Source organism: Lepidothrix coronata, unplaced genomic scaffold (assembly GCF_001604755.1).
Source record: "Lepidothrix coronata isolate B3197 unplaced genomic scaffold, Lepidothrix_coronata-1.0 Scaffold271, whole genome shotgun sequence".
Lineage (NCBI taxonomy): Eukaryota > Metazoa > Chordata > Aves > Passeriformes > Pipridae > Lepidothrix > Lepidothrix coronata.
The window spans coordinates 427,403-446,855 of NW_016690451.1; the positions used below are offsets into that span (position 1 = coordinate 427,403).

The 19,453-nt window shown below is 41.2% G+C and overlaps 1 protein-coding gene across 1 annotated transcript in view; it reads right to left on the reverse strand.

Annotated features, from left to right (window-relative positions):
- The window catches only part of AVL9 (AVL9 cell migration associated), a 42,259-nt gene extending 22,841 nt beyond the window's left edge, over window positions 1-19,418 (reverse strand). The window contains exons 1-3 of the mRNA XM_017836153.1: window positions 19,271-19,418; window positions 2,892-3,012; window positions 1,015-1,100 (exon numbers count right to left, since the gene is read on the reverse strand). Of these exons, the coding sequence (XP_017691642.1) occupies window positions 1,015-1,100; window positions 2,892-3,012; window positions 19,271-19,336 (273 nt within the window). The 5' untranslated portion in view covers window positions 19,337-19,418. The remainder of the gene's footprint in view (window positions 1-1,014; window positions 1,101-2,891; window positions 3,013-19,270) is intronic.
- Window positions 19,419-19,453: the final 35 nt, after the last annotated feature.

A 19,453-nucleotide genomic window follows, 5' to 3' on the forward strand; every position in this document is an offset into this window, starting at 1 on the left:
TGGTTACTAAACAGCATAAACTAGAATCAAGAGCACAATAAAGCCAAGTTATTGCATAGTTAAATAAAGCAAGACTCTAAATCACAGAATACAGTAGACTGGCTGCAAAGATAATGAGTGAACAAAAACCAATGTAGATTTAGTTCAAAAGAAACAAAATTAAAAACTGCAGGTGTAAAATTTCTCCTAAAACTTAAGTAGGAACTTGAAATATAACCAAGGTATGATTAACACAGAGTAAATAAATGAGTCTTTTCTTCAGAACATGTAAATTAAAACTCAAACCTACATGCCATCCCAGATTCTTGGCATTTCACTGCAAAAGGAAGTAATTTTAAAAGAAATTTATAATAACTTCTCAAATCTAAGTGCACAGATCATCCTACCATTACTATTTTTGAAAATATGGGCTGATTTTAGCAGATTAGGTACCTAATTTCCTCAGTGTGATCAGGTGCACACTATGGCTCGTCTTGATTTTTCAGCTTTACCACTAAAAGTTCAGTATCAGTAAGCAGCTGCCATGAATGGGGAGAATCTGGTCTACTCTGCAAGTGTACTTTTGGCAAAGGAGGTTAGTTGAAGACAAACATCACTACACCTGCACAGTCAGATCCCAAAAAATACTCAAATTCTTCATGGTCACACACTGGAGAAATTTCAACTTTTTCCACCCAGGAGGCCTACTTCCTGGAAACATGACTTGGCCTCCTGACAGACTGACAGCTGCATTTTGCTCCTTGGTGCTGATGCCTGGATTAGCTCTCAAGAAACAAAATATACTTTCCAATCGCCTTGAACATTTCAAAAGATCACAATATGCCCACTGATGTAAGGAAAACAATAGTTCTCAAGTTTAGTAGCTACCTACTGTGCACATTTTTATAGACTTTTAACGTAAGCCGATCATGCAGTTTGGCTGTTGGTGTAACCCAAGCCACTGCATTTTAGGGTTGTTAACACATCAAGCCTACTATTTAATTAATATAATTAATTCACAGCTTGGGAAGTTACCTTCGCTTCAATCTGCCTATAGCAAGAGACGCCATACACTGTGGTTCGATCCCCACATCTCGGTGGCAAATGGAAAAACACGGTATCTATGAAAAAGAAAAGACTATTTTGTAAGTCACTAGCAAGAGTTCAGTATATTTATTTTCAGCATCACTTATTTATAAGAGGTTTACTGCTGAAAATACCGGCACGCTTATTTTCTGAAACTTGGGGGGGGGGGGAAAAAAGGAAAAAGTCACATATAAACCTATGCCTGGACCCAAATTAGTTCTCAAATTGCAAGATATTTTGTGGAAGAATCTCCAGCTGTGCTAATACAGATATTCTGAAAACAGCCTCATGTTTAGCCAAACCTGGTTCCTATAAGTCAGCTGATGGCTTCTCAGAAGCAGCTATTGACAGCAGAGAAGCACTACTGAAACCTACAGGCATGCTACTTCCCCAATTCAGCATGAAGGAGCAAAGGCAAGGCACTATGAGTCAAGCTGCACAAGTGGAGAGTGATGCCATTAAGAAGGTAAATGTAATCAAGATAGGAAAGAAAACCCCAACACCAAGGAGGACACACACAGCTGAAAGATCAGAGTAGCTGTTACCACTGCCAAGACAGACATCCATGCACTACCACTACTCTAACAAAAAGAATTTGTGAAACCCAGTCTTACAGAAAATAATTACTGTCTCCATGCAAGCACACAATGAAAAATAAAATCTCTATAAAATATGACAAGAGAAAGACTTCCATGGCTTGAGATATACACACACACACCTACACACATGCACTTGCTACTACTCGAAGAAAGTTGCTAAATCCTAAGTAAAACAGAGGACAACTGTTCACCTTTCAAAACATGAGTGAAATCTGCTTTGAAACAAACTATTAATGTTTTGTTTGCTTCATAGTAACAAAATGAACAGGACAGACACAGGTAAGTGCAGCTGCACTTGCTTTTCCTAGCTTTGAATGTACCCTACTTCTCATTATGTATTTAACAATGCAGAAATTCTACAAAAATTGTGACCCGGAGTCAGAGAAACTCTTAATTGCTGCTAGGAAGGGGATTATTTTGCTAAGACTTTCTTTGCTTCCAACAAGGTCTTCAGAAGCTGAAGAATTAGGAAGATAAGTATACAAAGATTAAAAAAAAAAAATCTTATTAAAATTAGTGTTAAAGGGTTTCTGTGATTTTTCTCTTTAAAGTGACTTCCTTGTTCACTGCTCTGTAGAAAAAAAGATGAAACAACTGAACAAGAATACAAATGTCACAGTGATGAACAATACCACTGCCAAATAAACAAAGAAATAAAAGCAATATTAAACAAAATAAAAACTGCAGTGAACTTGCTGGTAACTATATGACAAAGGGATATTTCTATGTTCATTCTGCTGACAAATACACTAAAGCTCATGTCATTTTCCTGGCATGAAATGACTTGTACATCATTTTAAGAATCTTAAAATTACTGGAGGAAAAAAAAATCATAATTACGACATACATCACAAAGCTGCATTTCAGAATTTTATTTTTCCCTCACATCAAAACTGGAGTAGGTTTTACTCAAGAGTTTATTCACCCTTCAAAGAACTTCTGAGAAAGCTGGCAGCCTTGCTTTGTGCTAGTACTATACACAATTGATATGCAACCCTTTAGTTTTTATTGACATCTGATTTCTTGATATAGGAGGTACATCTGTATGATCTACTTTTACGTTAAATTTTGAAGTGATGTATCACTGGCAATGTATTTTGCAACTTAAACAAAAAGTGCAGGAAGTCTAATAGTAAAAAGAATCATGGATCAGCTCTCCAGGTATCAGGATTTTTCTTTGGGTTACAGTAGAAGCAGTGCATACAACTTTTCTCTCTCGCTTCTTACCTTCCTGATAGTTGTGAGCGCCATCGGGTAAGGCAAGAAATGGCAAGTACTTCCATTCCTCTGGTAAACTGTGACTGTCATGTCCTTCTCCAGGCTTTAGGGGAGGATAGGAAAATTCAACCTAAACAAACAAATGAAAACACAGGGGAGGAAAAGAGAGAATACATTAGTTACCAAACAAGCAAGCCTCTGTGATTCAGTCTAGCACCTTTTCTTTACCAATGGTATGAAACAAAGTTTTTCTTCCAGCTAGCATTCCTTGTCTCTTCCTTCAAAGCACCCACAGACTGACTCATTTGGTCCAACTGACAGGCCCCAAGCAGATTTGGCTTCTACAGCGCTTCCATCCAGCCTAATTCCTTTTCCTCAAGAGAAATGAAAAAGATCTTCAAGCAGAAAACATCATCCAGGAGCTGAATACCTTCTTCCTTGTGTGCACAGAGGCAGCAGCACATTGCCACACCCGCAAAGTCAACAGGGGTCATTGCTGGTGCACAAACATCCTGACATCAGATTTGACTTCTCAGCCCCTCAAGTGCTCGTGACTAGCTAACACTAACATATGCAAGTCTCTATTTTACCCTACAGGACGTTGAATAGTCTCAGAAACTACATTATCAGCAAAGCACTGCTTTCATGTATTTTTATGTCCCTGACTGCAATGAATTCTGCATATTGGCCCAAAGTACCTCCTTCTCCTTTCCCAAAGAAATACCACTTTCCAATTTCACCTTTCATTTATTTGCTATTTGCCTGGTTTTCCTAGAAACAGGAACAACCTTTCCATTCCTTGCACTACACTACATGTCTAATACAGATCCTCACAATCAGCATCTTTACAGTACATTCTTCTATTCCTATGGATACCCCTCTGGGTTTCCAGCCATGGCATTTCTTAAATTGCTGAAAGAAATCTAAACACAGATTTATCAGTAAAAGAAATAGTTTATTGATACTGTAACTTCTCTTCAAGGACACTTAGTTATATAATAGTGAGCTGTAAATCTATATATAGAAGTTTTCCAGGTATGTATACATGGAAAATAAAAAAGCATGACAAAGTAAGCATACAGATAATCTCAACATTTGATGGATACTAAAATAATAATAATTATTAAAAAAAAAAGGAGAAAAAACCTGTAAAGGATGAGTATACCAAAGAAGAAATAGGAAATAAGAAAAGTGAAATTCTTCACTTTAACACACGGTGTCACTCTGTCTGCAACCGTTAACAACTTAAGAAAAAAGCACATCGGACAAGAAAACATCACAAGAAATCAGTCTTGCTATTTGCTGTATTAATTTCAAGTTTTCCTATTCCTTGCTATGGTGTGTTGACCCTGGCTGGACACCAGGTTCCCACCAAAGCTGTTCTATCACTCCCCTCCTCAGCTGGACACGGGAGAGAAAATAACAGTGCAAGGCTCATGGGTCAAGATAAGGGCAGGAGGAATCACTCAGCAATTACTGTCATAAGAAAAACAGACCTGACTTGGGGAAATTAGTTTTTTACCAATAAAATCCAAGTAGGATAATAAGAGGTGAACCCAAATCTTGAAAACACCTTCTCCCCACCCCGAGGTAGGTTAAGTCCTTCTTGGACTTAACTTTAGTCCCAATTCTCTACCTTCTTCCCCCAGCAGTGCAGGGGCACAGGAAGGGGGTCTGTGGTCAGATTATCACACATTGTCTCTGCTGCTGTTTCTTCCTTGGGGAGGAGTCTCTTTCCCCTGCTCCAACATGCATGGGGTCCCTCCCACGGTAGACTGTTCCATGAACTTCTCCAATGTGAGTCCTTCCCGCAGGCTGAAGTTCTTCTTCATGAACTGCTACAGTGTGGGTCCCTTCCTCAGGGTGCAGTCCTTCAGGAACAGACTCCATCATGGAGTCCTGCCAGAAGCCTATTCCAGGATAGGCTTCCCATGGGGTCACAGCCTCCCCTGGACTTTCACCTGCTCTGGTGTCCAGTTGTCTACAGGCTGCAGGTGATTTCTGCTCCCCCGTGGACCTCCACGGACTGCAGGGGCACAGCTGCCTCACTGTAGTCTTCACCACGGGCTGCAAGGGAATCACTGCTCTGCACCTGGAGCACCTCCTCCCCCTCCTTCTCCACTGACCTTGGTGTATGCAGGGATGTTTCTCTCACATACTCTCGCTCCTCTATTCTCTGGCTGCAATTTGCTTCTGTGCAATAACTTACTTTCCTTCTTAAATACATTATCCCAGAGGTGCTACCACCACCCATGATGGCCTGGGCCCTGGCCAGTGGCAGGTCTGTCTTGGTTCTGTCAGACATGGGGAAGCTTTGGGCAGCCACTCACAGAATCCACTCCTGTAGCTCCCCTGCTACCAAAACCTGGCCATGCCAACCCAATACACTCATATTATAAAAGAGTTCTTGAAAATATCCACAAAAAAAAAATAAAAGGTCTGGTGAAAGAACAAAGTCCTGAGCTAAAGGTAAGTAATCCACAAAGACCAATTAGACAAAGGAGTAGAAAAAAAGGCATGCAATAGAAAAAGGATTAATTTTGGTAAGGGAAGGAAGAAAAAATCCAGACCTGGACTTGTAGTTACCTATCAAGAATCCATAGTCTTTTAAACAAAATATGCCATTAAGCAAAACAGAAGAGCATCTGACTTTCAAATGAGACACAAACTGGAAGTAGCATCCATACAAGGAGCAGAGAAACTGTCTGCCATTTAGTACACACATACATCCTGAGAATTCCCTACTCTTTTCAAATCACAAATTATAAGAAAATTAAAATGCTCGAAGCTTCATGAAAATGTCTACAATACCATACCATTTGCTGCTGTTCAGACTCAAACCGCCTGGCTGAAAACACTGTTTACATATTTATTACTGGACTCTCACAGGAGGAACAACTTTAGCAGTAAATAAAGCACAGTTCCTAAGTTTTAAAACATAGTCAAGGAGCATCTACACTCATGTTCTCTATCAGATATTTTATTTCACTGCATGGCCAACAGAGAGGGATTCAGATTCGTCCTCTGCAGGAACTTCTTCCCTTTTAATACAGAGGAAACCCTGAGTCCCTTAGATTCTAGCAAATACCTTCAAAGCATCATTCCTGACAGGGAAATACTATAAGTAAGGATCTAAGACATCATTGTTTTCAAGCACTTACAGAACTACAACTGTATTTTGCATTCCAGACAAAATAATGAATTCGAAGAAAAATTTAAAGGAAAGAAGAGTAGGACAAGTTAAGCTATATGAAAAACATGTATTCACTAAGGAATATTCCTTTTTAAAGTCCAGAATAAAGCCGAGACATGTGGCTCCTGTGTTCTTTTGACAGCATGAAATTTGCTGAAGAACTACTTTGTTCTAGCTCACAACATGCTATCAACACCTCAGCTGCTATCAGATAATCCCAGGAACAGGGATTTCTGCAGGCTCTGTCTGTTCCAAATTCAACAAACTGAACAGGCATTAGTGATACCGATGATAATCTTGTTTTCAATTAGTCTGCTTCTTGCAAAAATGTGTTTTAACACATTTCTGTATGCATGTGTGTGTATAAGGAAGAAGATTACAAAGCTCAATCATATTTAAGATTGCTTAAGTGACCCTAAATAATGTATTTTACAGATATACTTTATGATAGTCCTGATTTACATTATGACATACTATTCCTCCTCCTCCCCAAGAGGATCCATGTATGAAGTACACTGGTTTCTACAGAGGAATCACATTTGTGTAGTTTAACAGATTGCTGCTTATAGAAGTACTGCTGAAAAGAGGGAAGTAACAAACAAGCAGGAAAAAGGACAATCCAACAGCAAGGAGAGCATGCAATGCTCTGGAAGACTTTCTTCCACCTCTCCTCCAACTTAGGAGTTCTCATTGATGAGAAAGCTTGACTTTTTGATATTCAGTGAGTAGCCACTGCAGGTGGGATTCATGTCAGCTGAGGCAGTTTTCCTAAGCATTCTGCATAGCCAGAGAAAATAGACACCTGCAAAGGATGATTCATCTGATATGTTTCTTTCCATTATCTCTGAAGAGAGGTAGCTCGGGCTTCTAGGTCTAACTTGCAGAGTGAACTAATGTACATGAAACTCACTCTAACTGTTCCCCCCATCCTCTAGATGTGATGCTTGATTTCTACAGCTCAGTTTGCAGATTTGCATCAATTGCAGTTAGGAATCCTTTGCACAGAAAGAAACCACTATTTCAAAACCAAGGTATTATAAGAATATTGAGTAGCCTTAAAAAAAACCCCAAAACCAAAAACGGCTGAAACATCACAGTTCTTGAAAATCTTGAAACTGAGCAGCCCACATGTACACAGGTGATATTAATGGAGGGACAGAGAATCTCAGTTCTATCATTTCTGAGGTTTTGAACTACTGGAGTCTAAGTAAGAACCTTCTCTCAGCCTGTGTGTGCAAGCTGTACAGTGTGGTGTTCCTAGGGAAGGTAACTTAAAAAGTTATTTTCTTCTCCCCTTCCACCTTAAACCCAAGACAAACCATGACAGGGGGATAGGACTACCGAAGAAACCTGTCTCACACCTTTTTTCCACCCCTCTTCACAGAATGAAGAAAGAGGAGGTCATTTTTTCTATTCAAATATAATGGCTTTCTATGTAACTCCACGTGTACATGCACGTGCATGCATAAAAATGCACTTCAATTTCCCTGTTTGTCATTAATATATGTGTGCATTACATTTGCATATGCCTGCAAATAAGAGAAACAAAATCTTTCAATAAAGCTCAGTAGTCAAGAGGAACAAAGAAATACATGCAAGTTTTCAGAGCTGACTGCCGAATTTTACAGTTTTTTGCCTCCTCAATTGAATTAAACAAGACTCCTCAACAAATGAAATTCAAATTTAAAGCTAAACTCCCCAGCAATTTCAAAATCAATACATAAAACATGAACTAGTATCTCCACGCATTTCTTACTCTTCCAAGTGTCATGGATATTCATTCCAGCTGGAAATATTGCTCACACCTGTCAAGGGGTTTTGATGGCAATGCTTTTTGCCTGCTCAGACTGTCATGTTTTGCAAGCAGACAGCTTCTGATGGATTTCAGAGCTAAAATCAATACAGAATATTGTCTTGGGATCTAGGGGAGAAACAAACTACACAAAATACTTAAACTGTTGTGAATTACCAGCTTCAAATATTATTTTAAAAAAACTCCCTAAACTGAAGTACAACTGAATTTCTGAAGCTGACATTTTTTATTTTTCAGTAATTCTTCTGCATTAACTAACCTTTTATATGCAGTTTGCATTGAATCTATCTAGTTTGGATATAAAGCACCTACAGACACTCAGTCCTATCTTGTTTGTGGAAAAAAAAATTAAAAAAAGTACCAGGCAACCTGTTAAATTACTACACATTCATTAACACATAGCAAGAAAAGATGAGTGCAGGCAAGGAAAAATGTATTTCACTTCCTACATTTAGGGACAAACATGATAGCTTTTTTTTTTTTTTAAGGAAAAATGCATTGACATTGTCTTCTACTAAATTCCAAGTACAAAATCAAAAGAGAGGTTAAAGAAGAACGCTGACAAAAGAGAAATTTCCAAAATATACATGTATGTCCACCTAAACTCTCACTCTTAAATACCGGACGTGTAGTTGGCATTAATTTTTGGTGAACTTTATAATCGGGTAAGATCGTTCTCAGTGAAAAGAGTTAAAGTGTTAGCAATCACAGTAAGAATAAAATCCTCAGTGAACACTAAACAGTGATAATTTAAAATGTGCTGGTAAGTCAGTATAACCTCCTCATCCTCCCCACTTCATCTACTACGTGTTCAAAATACTCCACTTACAAGTGGAGTGACTCTTACACAGAACAGTCACAACATAAACTCACTCGCTACATTCCTATTTAGAAAATCTTTTCCCTTTTTAAATCATTACAACACATTTAATTTCAAGGACACCAACCCTTCCATATGTTGAGTACTGAGTTTAACACTAAGCAGCAGTAATCAAAAAATTCAATAGATTAAAATTACACCTTAAACTTGAGACCTCTTTTCATACAAGTCAGTATTTGTTTTTCAGTTGAAATAGAGATTTCTAAAATCAGTTTTCTTGATTTATTAGTCCTAGCACAGCAAGACCTAGAGAAGACCAGCACACCAATGATTTTATCTGAATTACCATAACAACTGCAGTACACAGCCAAATGAAAATCTAAGAGCATTGTCTTTCAGCATTGAGAACAATTTATTATTTGAATAATAATTTAGTCAGACTTAAATGACAAACCTTCCCCATTGTTGCATGGCAGAATCAATGGATCAGGACCTACAAGCTTAAGAGCCCATCCACCTAACAATGCCTACGCAGTAATATGACCTCTAACAGCAGATTTTTAATATGTTATACATTTATATAAATATTATTATTTGTATCAACTATGTATAACATGCATGTATATTAATATAAAAATATATATGAAGAATACATATGATACAAATTTATATAAATATATTTAAAAATCCACTACATATACACACAGTAACAGTGAAGGAAATCCTTGTATTACAAAGAGGCAGAGCACAGTCTTTTCTATCCTTTCAGTTACTGAAGCTGGAACTTCCTCACGTTCCCAATATTGCTAAAGCTATAGAGTGGCCACTTACACAAGTTCTAAGACACCATTAGTATGGCTACAGATGTACAATATAACCATTCAAGTTTTCTTCAAAAACTCTGACTGGATCAGTAAAGCTCTGACTCTTACTTAGACCCCTAAAAGATAAAACAACCTGAAACACCAAAACCTTTGTTTTTGAAGTCACGCTAGTGTGCATTCTACACACTCTTTCCAATTACTTAACACTTTACTTTTACAGTCATACAGTTCAAGTCCTACATAAATTGTGTGCTTTGGAACTTTGACTCCTATCAATCTCTTCAGTAAGAATGTAAATAACAACACAAAAACCACCCCACACTCCTCCCAGAAAATGAACATAATATTACCACAACCATTCCAGCCAAGGGGAGTTGCTCTGTGCCATCAAGAGAGGACTTTGTGCTGTTACAGAAAGCAAGTTAGAATTCATACAGGATGAACCCTTGAGAAGGCACAAGTTGTCACAGAGAGAGCAAATTCCTTGATGAAACAAGTGAGGGCACCCTTAGCTCTACCCCTGACAGATGTCTGCCCAGCACAGCAGCCAGTATAGACTGGGGTCAGCAGCAGACAGTTTTTCACCTGCACAACCTGCTGCACCCACTGGCTCTTAATGAACACACCCAGCTACAGGGACTGGTGGCACTTCCTCTCCCAAGGGACAGCACCCACACCTCATCACCCACAAGAGTCAGATGTGCATCCTTTCCTCAGCTCTGCTGCATGCCCAGGTTCCCACTAGAATGGAGCCGGCAACAAGCTGACAAATGGTACAGTGAATCCAGCATTCCCTGGGAAAATGGAGGACCAGGACAGCAGGCATGCTTTGAAGCACTTATACTCATCAGTTTGGAAACAGCCATTGTGTGTAATTCATACAGCATCTACTGCTGAACTGGTGCAGTCCAAGCGAGCCATCACCTTGTCTTACGAGCCAACAAGCCTTAAGGCTCTTCACCACCGGATGTCTGTCGGGCACAGAATGGCTCTTAGTGAATTTGCTCCTTCCTTACAAGTTTTAACAACAGATTTATTCCTGAGAATAAGCAACTCTGGCTCACTATCAAGTATGAGGCTGAGAAGCTACGTAAACACAGTAACAAAATGAAGTACAGAACATACCCTGCCCTTGGTAACCCTCAGGAAGCAGGCAGCCCCACATCCTGCCCCCCAGCATTTTGGAGCAGGCAAGGAACTTGCTTTTAAATCTTGCATCCACAACTTTCTGAGAGAGCTTTTAGAAACAGCATTCTGCTTAGGTGTATTAATTCAGCACCACATACAAGCTACGAGATGGATTGCCAAAATTAGGCACATATTGTCAAATAAGGCAATATTAGGACAGGGAACACAAAGTTGAGCCTTGCAAGTTCCAGTATGCTCTGGTTGGAGTGACCTCTGTTGGGTGACTGCGCAGCTTTGAACCTCCCTCTATTCTGTATGTATGTAAATTACATTGCCACCTTTATACAGGTGCTGAGAGCTCAAGTTACAATTTGAAAACATTCTGAAATAGGCAGATGAAAGGTGCAGCAGAAGTTCAGAAATACCTATTTTACCGATTTAGCATTCATTTATTTACTAAAGAGAAAGGTCAAGATTGCTGCTGCAGAATGTTTAAATAACTACTCAGATGTTATGACATATACAAAGAACAGACAGATCATAAGACAACAGTTAACTATGATGACTATGGGAAGCATTACACAACTGCAAATGGCTATTTAGGAACCTTCACTGAACTCACACATCACGGCAACTATGGAGAAAACACCCAGCATGGAACCCTTGAAAGAACTACTTTACTTCCTGGTTGGGGCTTCACAGAAGCAATTGCAAGATTATTAAAGCATAGGGCTCTTTCAAGCTTGAAAAACTAATCAAAAAAATGAAACAAAGAAATAAAGAAAAATCAACCATACCTGGGAGTTCTTGAACAATGAACACTAAATACCAAGTTAGTGGATTACACAGACATGCAAAAAGTGGAACTCATCATTAACTCTACACAAGAGATCAGAATCAGTGGCACTGTTGACAGAAGTACATGTACTCACCAATGTGTTGCGTATTTAAAATGATCAGCATCCCGTGCCAGTTAGTATCTCTAATAAAACCTAGAAGTTTCTTTCAAAGTTACCACCTGTTGAACGTAATCAAATCCATGTATTTTAGACAAAAGACTAATCTTCGTATATGCTATGATTAATTTCATCTGGAGATTTCATGCTCATAGCAATCTTTTAAAGTGCTTTAATGTTGTTACAAGAAGGGAACAAAACCAAAGGAATTGTGCTAATCTTTACAGGTTATCATCAACAGAAACAGGAACAAAGCACTTTTGCTTGATTCCAGCCTAGTTCCTTTTCAAGTTATTTTTGTTTCTGTTGTTCCTTTAACAGGATTTTGTTTAATCACTAGACAAGATTATCTACTGCATAAAACCTACCTACTGTGCTCCTCCAAAACAAAGACACAAGAACTTTAAAGACAAAAAAGCATACACTTCACTTCTACGTTTAAGCACACCTAACAGAATGACAACAACTACTGGGGTAACAAATATCAAAAAAAGAGAAGAAAGCAATTCTCCAGTAAATCAGAGCCTTAGAAGAAAGACAGCAAGCAAAACAGGGACTGAGACAAGCTAGAAGTGTTCCCCTGAATTTTTCTGCCTGCAGCATCTAATGAAGAGAACGACTTCAGTATTTCCCTCTCAAAAAGAAGCACTACAATCAAGGGCAGAGGAGATCTGGAAATGTAGGCAGCTCTCGAAAGCATTGATAAAATGACCTCGCTCCTTAGACATCTCCTAATTCTGCAAAGTCAAGCCTAACTTGCCAACATTTCTGCTTGAAGACACAGGCTCCCTAGACATAAGTAAAAAGGGTCATACACGGATTGCTCAAGCCATGTTACGTGCTGATTTCTGCATATTGTAATAAGCACTACCTTCCAGAGCTCAAGTACTGGAAGCTCTCAGAAGACAAGGAGCACATACAAAACTCAGTAAAGGAAGAAGTCTTAAAGGGCATTCTTACCTCTCAGATCATATTCAGGCTCTCCTCTTAAATTGGGTATCAGCTGTGTGACTCCTGCTTTTAGATTTTCTTTGCATGCCAGAAAGAAAACCTTTGTTCAGGCAAGAAGGGGGGACTGATCTTCAAGCACAGTCCACACAAAACCAGTCCCACACAGACAAGCAATTCAGACAGTGTTTTGGAGAAAGCAAACATCACACATTAAAAAGTTCAAGTACCTTGAAGATCCTTAGGACAAACTTCAGGATTCCAGGGGGATATGCCTTTCAGTATTTACAATAATCCACTCCCATACCTGTGGGAGTTTTAAATGTCATTCTCCACAGGAGTACACAGAAGTAGGTCAAGGTACGCTGCCATTAATTTACAGATCAAGGATCCCAAGCAAACAAAAGTGACTGGCACTGTGAGCGGCCCAGGACACACACAGTAATTCTTCACTTTCCCTACTACACAAGATGTAATTTTTTTTCACAACACAGTAAGAAATGTGTATGTTAAAGAAAGTCAAAAGCAATATGGAATAATTTCAAGCCCTTAGGAGGCTACATGAGACAATGGTCACCTGCTGCACAAGGTCAGCATCGATGTGCAGAACTGGTCAGGACACTGGGTGCAGAAAAGCTGTTCCTTGCCCCAAATGAAGTGAGATTATGTGTGGTCTGAGTGGTGTTGACACAGAGCCTGAGTTTACTCAGATACAATTAGCCTCAAAGCCTCACAGCATCAGTAGAAGGTGGGGATTGTTGTGGCAAGTCAGGCAGTACAGTAGCAAAGGGACCACGTACTTCCTCAGCAACCAGCCTGGGGATCACAGGGACTTGTGCCGAGCTCGTTTACCCACAAGTTTTTCCAGCTTTGTTGAATTTTTTCCTTCCTCTCCTTTACAAATACATCAGTTCTCTTTTTAACTTTGCCTTCAAAATTAATTATTTCTGGAGTACTCGTGATATTTTAAGCCTTCCTACACCCTCAGAGACTATCATCTCTGCCTCCCCATGTAAATAAAGCTTGGAGACAGAGCTCAAACGAGGATCATGGTACACATGATCACTGCTGGAGAACTGCACCTCAGGACTTTCAGTCTTCTACCTTCACCATAAGCAAAAGTCTTTCCCCATATTTTTCAACACAAATTGCATCTGCTAGTCGAGCTCTGTTCAGCTTACATTTTGCTAAAGAACTCTATTCTAAGGTAGATAAGGACTTTCCACACCACTTGACGCTTTCAAAAATTAAAATGCTGTAAGGAAAATTTAGTGCTTTATCACTCACTTGTAATGAGAGAAAGCATTTCACGATTCTGAAAAAAAAAACTCACAACACTTTCCCTTTATTTGCTCTGAAATCACTAGTCACCCACTACTACAGTTCCTCAAAAACACTGAGGAATTTGTTATCAGCCACTCCAGAAGAAAGGCACAAACAGCCCTGAAATCCAAGGCTTATCACCCTATACCGAAGCAGGAGATCAACAGAACATAACAAGAGCCAGGCAGCTGGACCAGTAACCTGTTCATAAGTTACTGGATCAGTAAGTAATGAGCTGAGAAGCTACAGATACTCCAGAACACATAACACGATTTCTGTAGCAGGTTTCCCCTATTATCACTTTATGCCTCGATGCTTTTGTGCCTTCAGTCCTGTAGAGCCCTGTGAAGAGTGTAGAAACTCCTACCACACCAAAAACACGTGTTTTACATTAATGGACAAGAGCTGGAGAAACTACATATGAAGAAGGCCTGTGTTTGCTGTTCCTTTTTCCTGAGGCTATTCCTCTTATCCACAGCAAAGAGGGATCAAAAAAGCAATTTTCAGTGTTTGTCACTTCATTTCAGGTGAATGAAAATCGTGATCAAATAAATACTGCCCATGACCTCCACCCACTGCAGGACATTTACTACTTAATGACTCAGTGAGGAGGGTTCCCATAAGTCAACCAGTCTGTACAAAGGCAAGAAACCAGTCACAGTGCCCACTTCCTGCCAATTGTCATTCCCTTCCTTAATGGACCTGTTGAAAGCATGTCAAATACTAGGTGGACCTAGTAGTTTGCAGCCAAGTTTCTCCTCCCATTTTCTGAGCGCTCTGCCATAACTCCCTCTAATCCTTGGCCAAGAGAGACAGTAACCAGCACTTTTTTTTTAATATCTTGTTGGATTCACAGTTCAAGGAGGCCCAAAGAAGCAGGATGGCAACCCAAGCATGTAAACAAACAAAAGCCTGCAGCCTCTCCAAAAGCTTACTCCCTACTTGCTAGAGAAAACTCCTCCCAATGTGTTCAGGGGTTTCAGTGCTGCTTTCAGACAGCACAAAGCCTTCATGACAGTGAATGGCAACCCCAAGCTTTTAACGATTTCCCAGGAAACTGCATCCCCAGACTAAATAATGTACACATGGTAAAACTTCACTGTCTCTTGCATTTCAGCAAAAAGACCCCCAGTAGAACAGAAGGCCCTTGGAAGGAGCATGGGGAACAATCATGACTCTGGTGTTCTCAATCTAAAGGCTCACAGAAACAGACAGATTTCCCCTGACTTTCCTTCTCTTTCAGAAAAAAATGTGTATGGATTGTTTTTCAAGTCTATGGAAGAAAAAGATACATTTCCAAACTGTACATCAAGGTCTTTGCTCTGTAGGTTAAATGTTTCTTATCCTTTAAATTAATCAACAGGAAGAGCTGCACGTTTCAGGTAATGAAGCCTCAGAGGGAAAGTCAGCTAATGAAAGATCTAGCATCAAGAATCCTGTCAAAAATCCTAACTCAACATGCATTTCCTAGTAAGACTACAGAGAAAAAAGAGATGGAAATAGAAACCGAAAGGAGCCTTCTCAGGCAAACTAGGTCAGTTCCTGTTAGGACAGGCAAGTTGGCTCTACGGTCTCTCCATCTAGAGCTCCCCACATTCACTCTGAATGATGCCCGCTGGAGTGCTGCTGTGGACCTTCGCTTTTCTGCACCTCGCGGTTTCACGTAGGCAGTCTGCAACACACACGCAGATGGTTCGTACCCACTTGCTCTTGTGCCAACACTGTCATTTAGATGAAAGGGTTGGTTTTTTCCTCCGCATTTTTTGCTTTCCAAGAGTCTCTTGGAATACAGCTGCATGTAATGCAGTGTTTCAATGAATACTTCAAAGACCATTATCAATACTTCAAAGGTTATTGTGAGCAGCCCTGCGGAGAAGGACTTGGGGATGATGGTTGATGAAAACCTCAACATAAGCCAGCAGTGTGCACTTGCAATCCAGAAAGCTGACTGAATCCTGGGCTGCATCAAAAGGAGCATGGCCGGCAGGGCAAAGGAGGTGATTCTGCCTCTCTACTCTGCTCTCATGAGACCCCACCCAAAGTACTGCCTGCATACAGTTCTGGTGCCCCCGGCATAAGCTGGACATGGAACTGTTGTAGCAAGTCCAGAAGAGGGCCACAAAGCTGACAAGGAGACTGGAGCACCTCCTCTACAAAGACAGGCTGAGAAAGTCGGGGCTGTTCAGCCTGGAGAAGAGAATGTTGCATGGAAACCTCACAGCAACCTTCCAGTATCTGAAGGGGGCCTACAGGGAAGCTGGAGAAGAACTCTTCATCAAGAATTGTAGTGACAGGACAAGGAGTAAATGGGTTCAAACTGAAGAGGAGAAATTGATGTTAGATACACGAAGAAATTCTTTTCTGTGAGGGTGGTGAGGTACTGGAACAGGTTGCCCAGAGAAGTTGTGGATGCCCCATTCCTGGGAGTGTCCAAGGTCAGGCTGGATGGGGCTCTGAGCAACCTGGTCTAGTGGAAGGTGTCCCTGCTGCAGGAGGGTTGGAACTAGATGATCTTTAAGGTCCCTTACAACTCAAACCATTCTATGATTCTAGACACAACAACAAAAAAGAGAAGTCCCAGACTGCCACTTTCAAGACACTCTTTTCTAACCCCTTGCCAGTCTTCTTGTGCCAGTGTACCTGTCTTCTGCAGCTGTCCACTTAACAGAATCTGGGAACCAACCACCTCAGAAGCAACCCACCAAAACAAGGCTTGCTTTGGGTCACCTCAGTTCCCCATTTCAGCTTACCATACAACTGCCTCTGCTCTCCAGTTGTGAAGAGGCAGGAGAGGAAAAGGGAAGAATGTTCCTGTATTCACAGAGGTGAATACAGCCTCTAAATCTATTTTGTTAGCCTACCTAGTCAAGCTCTTCTATATTCTCCTCAAATACAGGCAGCTCAAGGACTATCTCATCCAGTCCTGGAAGTGACACAGAGGATCCACATCCATTGTCCTGAAACGTGGATCAGAATTTGTATACATCAATAAACATATTATTACATGATAGGACTACATCCATTGTCACTCTTTTCGTCAAATCACATCACTTTTGTGACTTATCCTTGATGATATGTGGTCTCTTTTCTCTTCCAGAAGTTTTCTCATGTCAATTCCTAAGCTTATACTATTATTATTTATTCCTATTGCACAACTTCATCATACATCCCATTTCTATCATTCTAGCATTCCTTATCATCCAGCTGTTGCACATTTCAATCTTCCTTTATAATAGATTCCTCAAGTTTGCTCATTATTCTTCAATTTTATCATGTAAACAATACCAGTCTTGAGAAACATCCCTTGCAAGCACCTTTCAAGCTAATAGTTCCTCTTCTGACTCAAATCTATTCTGCTTCCTCTTCTCCATGCTACACTTCACCCAAGTCCCAGCACTTACACTAATTCGCCAGTATCTCCACCTTAAAAAAAATAATGTCATCCGTTATCAAGTTTCTGGCAGATGAGAGTTACTCCGTTCCTTTCACAGATAAAAGAATTCAATCGCTTATTCTTACAAAAGATGCAGGTCAGTCAGGCACAATCTATCTTTAGCGAATGCACATAGGACTCAGTCTACTTAGTGTCATGTTATTAATTAATTCTTTCCTTCAAAAATTCTCTAGAGTCTTGCATACTACTGATGTCAAACTCATTAGGCCATAGCTGCGCAGCTCCCTGCCTCCAGTTCTTTCAGGAAACATTTTCCATGGTTCAGTAACAAATCTGCTAAGTCAGAGGCAGAATATATTCAACATCAGATTTCTGGTTAGATTTCCCCTAGGAAGTCTGGCTGTTTGTGGTTCTACCAACTGTCATTCCATTCCTGCAGTTCTTCTTCCTGTGACACAGCTACCCTGTCCCCTTCCCAAACTGCCATCCTCTCCAACTTCTCCAGGTAATTTCTTGAGATACTTAGAGAAAACTTTGGTTCAGAGGTATTCTGACCCAATTTTTGACAACATCCCAAAACGTACTTGTACAAACATTTTACTGGCAAGAAAATAAAATTCACTGCTACTAATTTATAGTTTGGGGGGTTGTTTGTTTTCTTTTAGCTTGGGTTTCTTTTTCCTTGTTTTTCCTCTTTGCATCAAGACTGTCTAATGTACAAGAAAAGAAATACAGACCCCAAAAGGAGAACAGAAGCAACAAAAGCCATATCTGCTTTTGTCTCCAGCCTAGGCCTTTTCCAAGAGGGCAACAAGAAGTTGAGGGCAAAAACATTCTCTTCCTCCTACAGACACCCAGTTAACGCTCATCCGCTAACAGTCTTTGACAAGAAAGTCTTATAAATATCACAGACCTTGCATACAAGATGATCTAATTACTTCACAGGAACTGATCCTGTGAACATCCATATGTGAACAGCCCCCAAACACCCTGAGGAGAAAGGATGCATTACAAAATCATGCACATCTTTCAGAAATAGAGACTGAAGAACATATACTAGGAGTTACTGCACTACAGCCTCCGCTGGCATGAGGAATTGTTACACGTTTCCAGGCTACGCTTGTTTTGTTTACCCAAGCATTAATTTCTTAGCTACCTTTTATAGAATGTGTTCGTGTTAGATCAAGAATAACCATCACATTCATTAGTGTTTTGGCAATTTTGGTAAAGACTAAGAATGCTCCGTGGAAAAACACTCACTGGAAATCCAACATTATATCCATCTGCCCTCGTCACAGCAAAGCAATTGCACGTGCAGGCCAGATGGGCAACTGCATCTCCTGCTTCAAGGGTTAAGGAAAATAAAATAAGAGCACAAAATACCTGTGAAATACATAACATAAAATCCTTCTACCTTACAGGCCACATGAAGCAGTCAAGCACTTATGAAAGAGGGGATGAGACAAGCAATGAAAACTTAAATCCAGGGTGGACTTGTACCCTGGGGCTGTTTGGTACAAGATGTATCTGTGAGCGCTCAGCGCGGCGCTGCCCGGCTGAGCCGGCAGGAAGACAAGACGGTAGATTAAAACACCATTTGCTTGTTTGTTTGTTGTCTCAGAGCTCTCTGTCTGAGTGCATTAAGCACGCTCCCCGCGGTCACAGGAGAACAGGGGGCCGGCGGGGTGAGCTCTCGCTCCCGGCGGGAGCGCCGAGGCGGGGCGGGGGCGGGCACGGACCCAGCTCCATAACCACGAACCGCCCGGGGCGGGCCCAGCCGGGCAGCCCCAGCCCGGCCGAGGGAACCCCCTGCCGGCGTCCAACCCCTCCTGTACCGCCCCCTGAGCTACAGCGAAGCCCCCCCGGCCCCGCCAGACGCGCCCCTCCCGCAGGGGCTCCAGCAGGCGGGCAGGCGCCGCTCGGCGCAGGGGAGGGCCGGGAGGAAGGAGCGCAGGGGAGAGGCGGGAGTCCAGGCGCCCCCTCACTCACCTGGCAGCCCTTCTTGTGGTGGAAGCCCACCACCACGATGTGCAGCACCGGGCCCCGCTTCTCCATGGAGCAGCCCGGCGATGGCCTCGCCAGAGGATGCCGCCGTGCCCGGGCTCTCGCTCCGCCTCCCGGGGTCCGGCAGGGACGCAGCCCCGGCCGCCTGCGCTTCCGCACCGCCCGGCC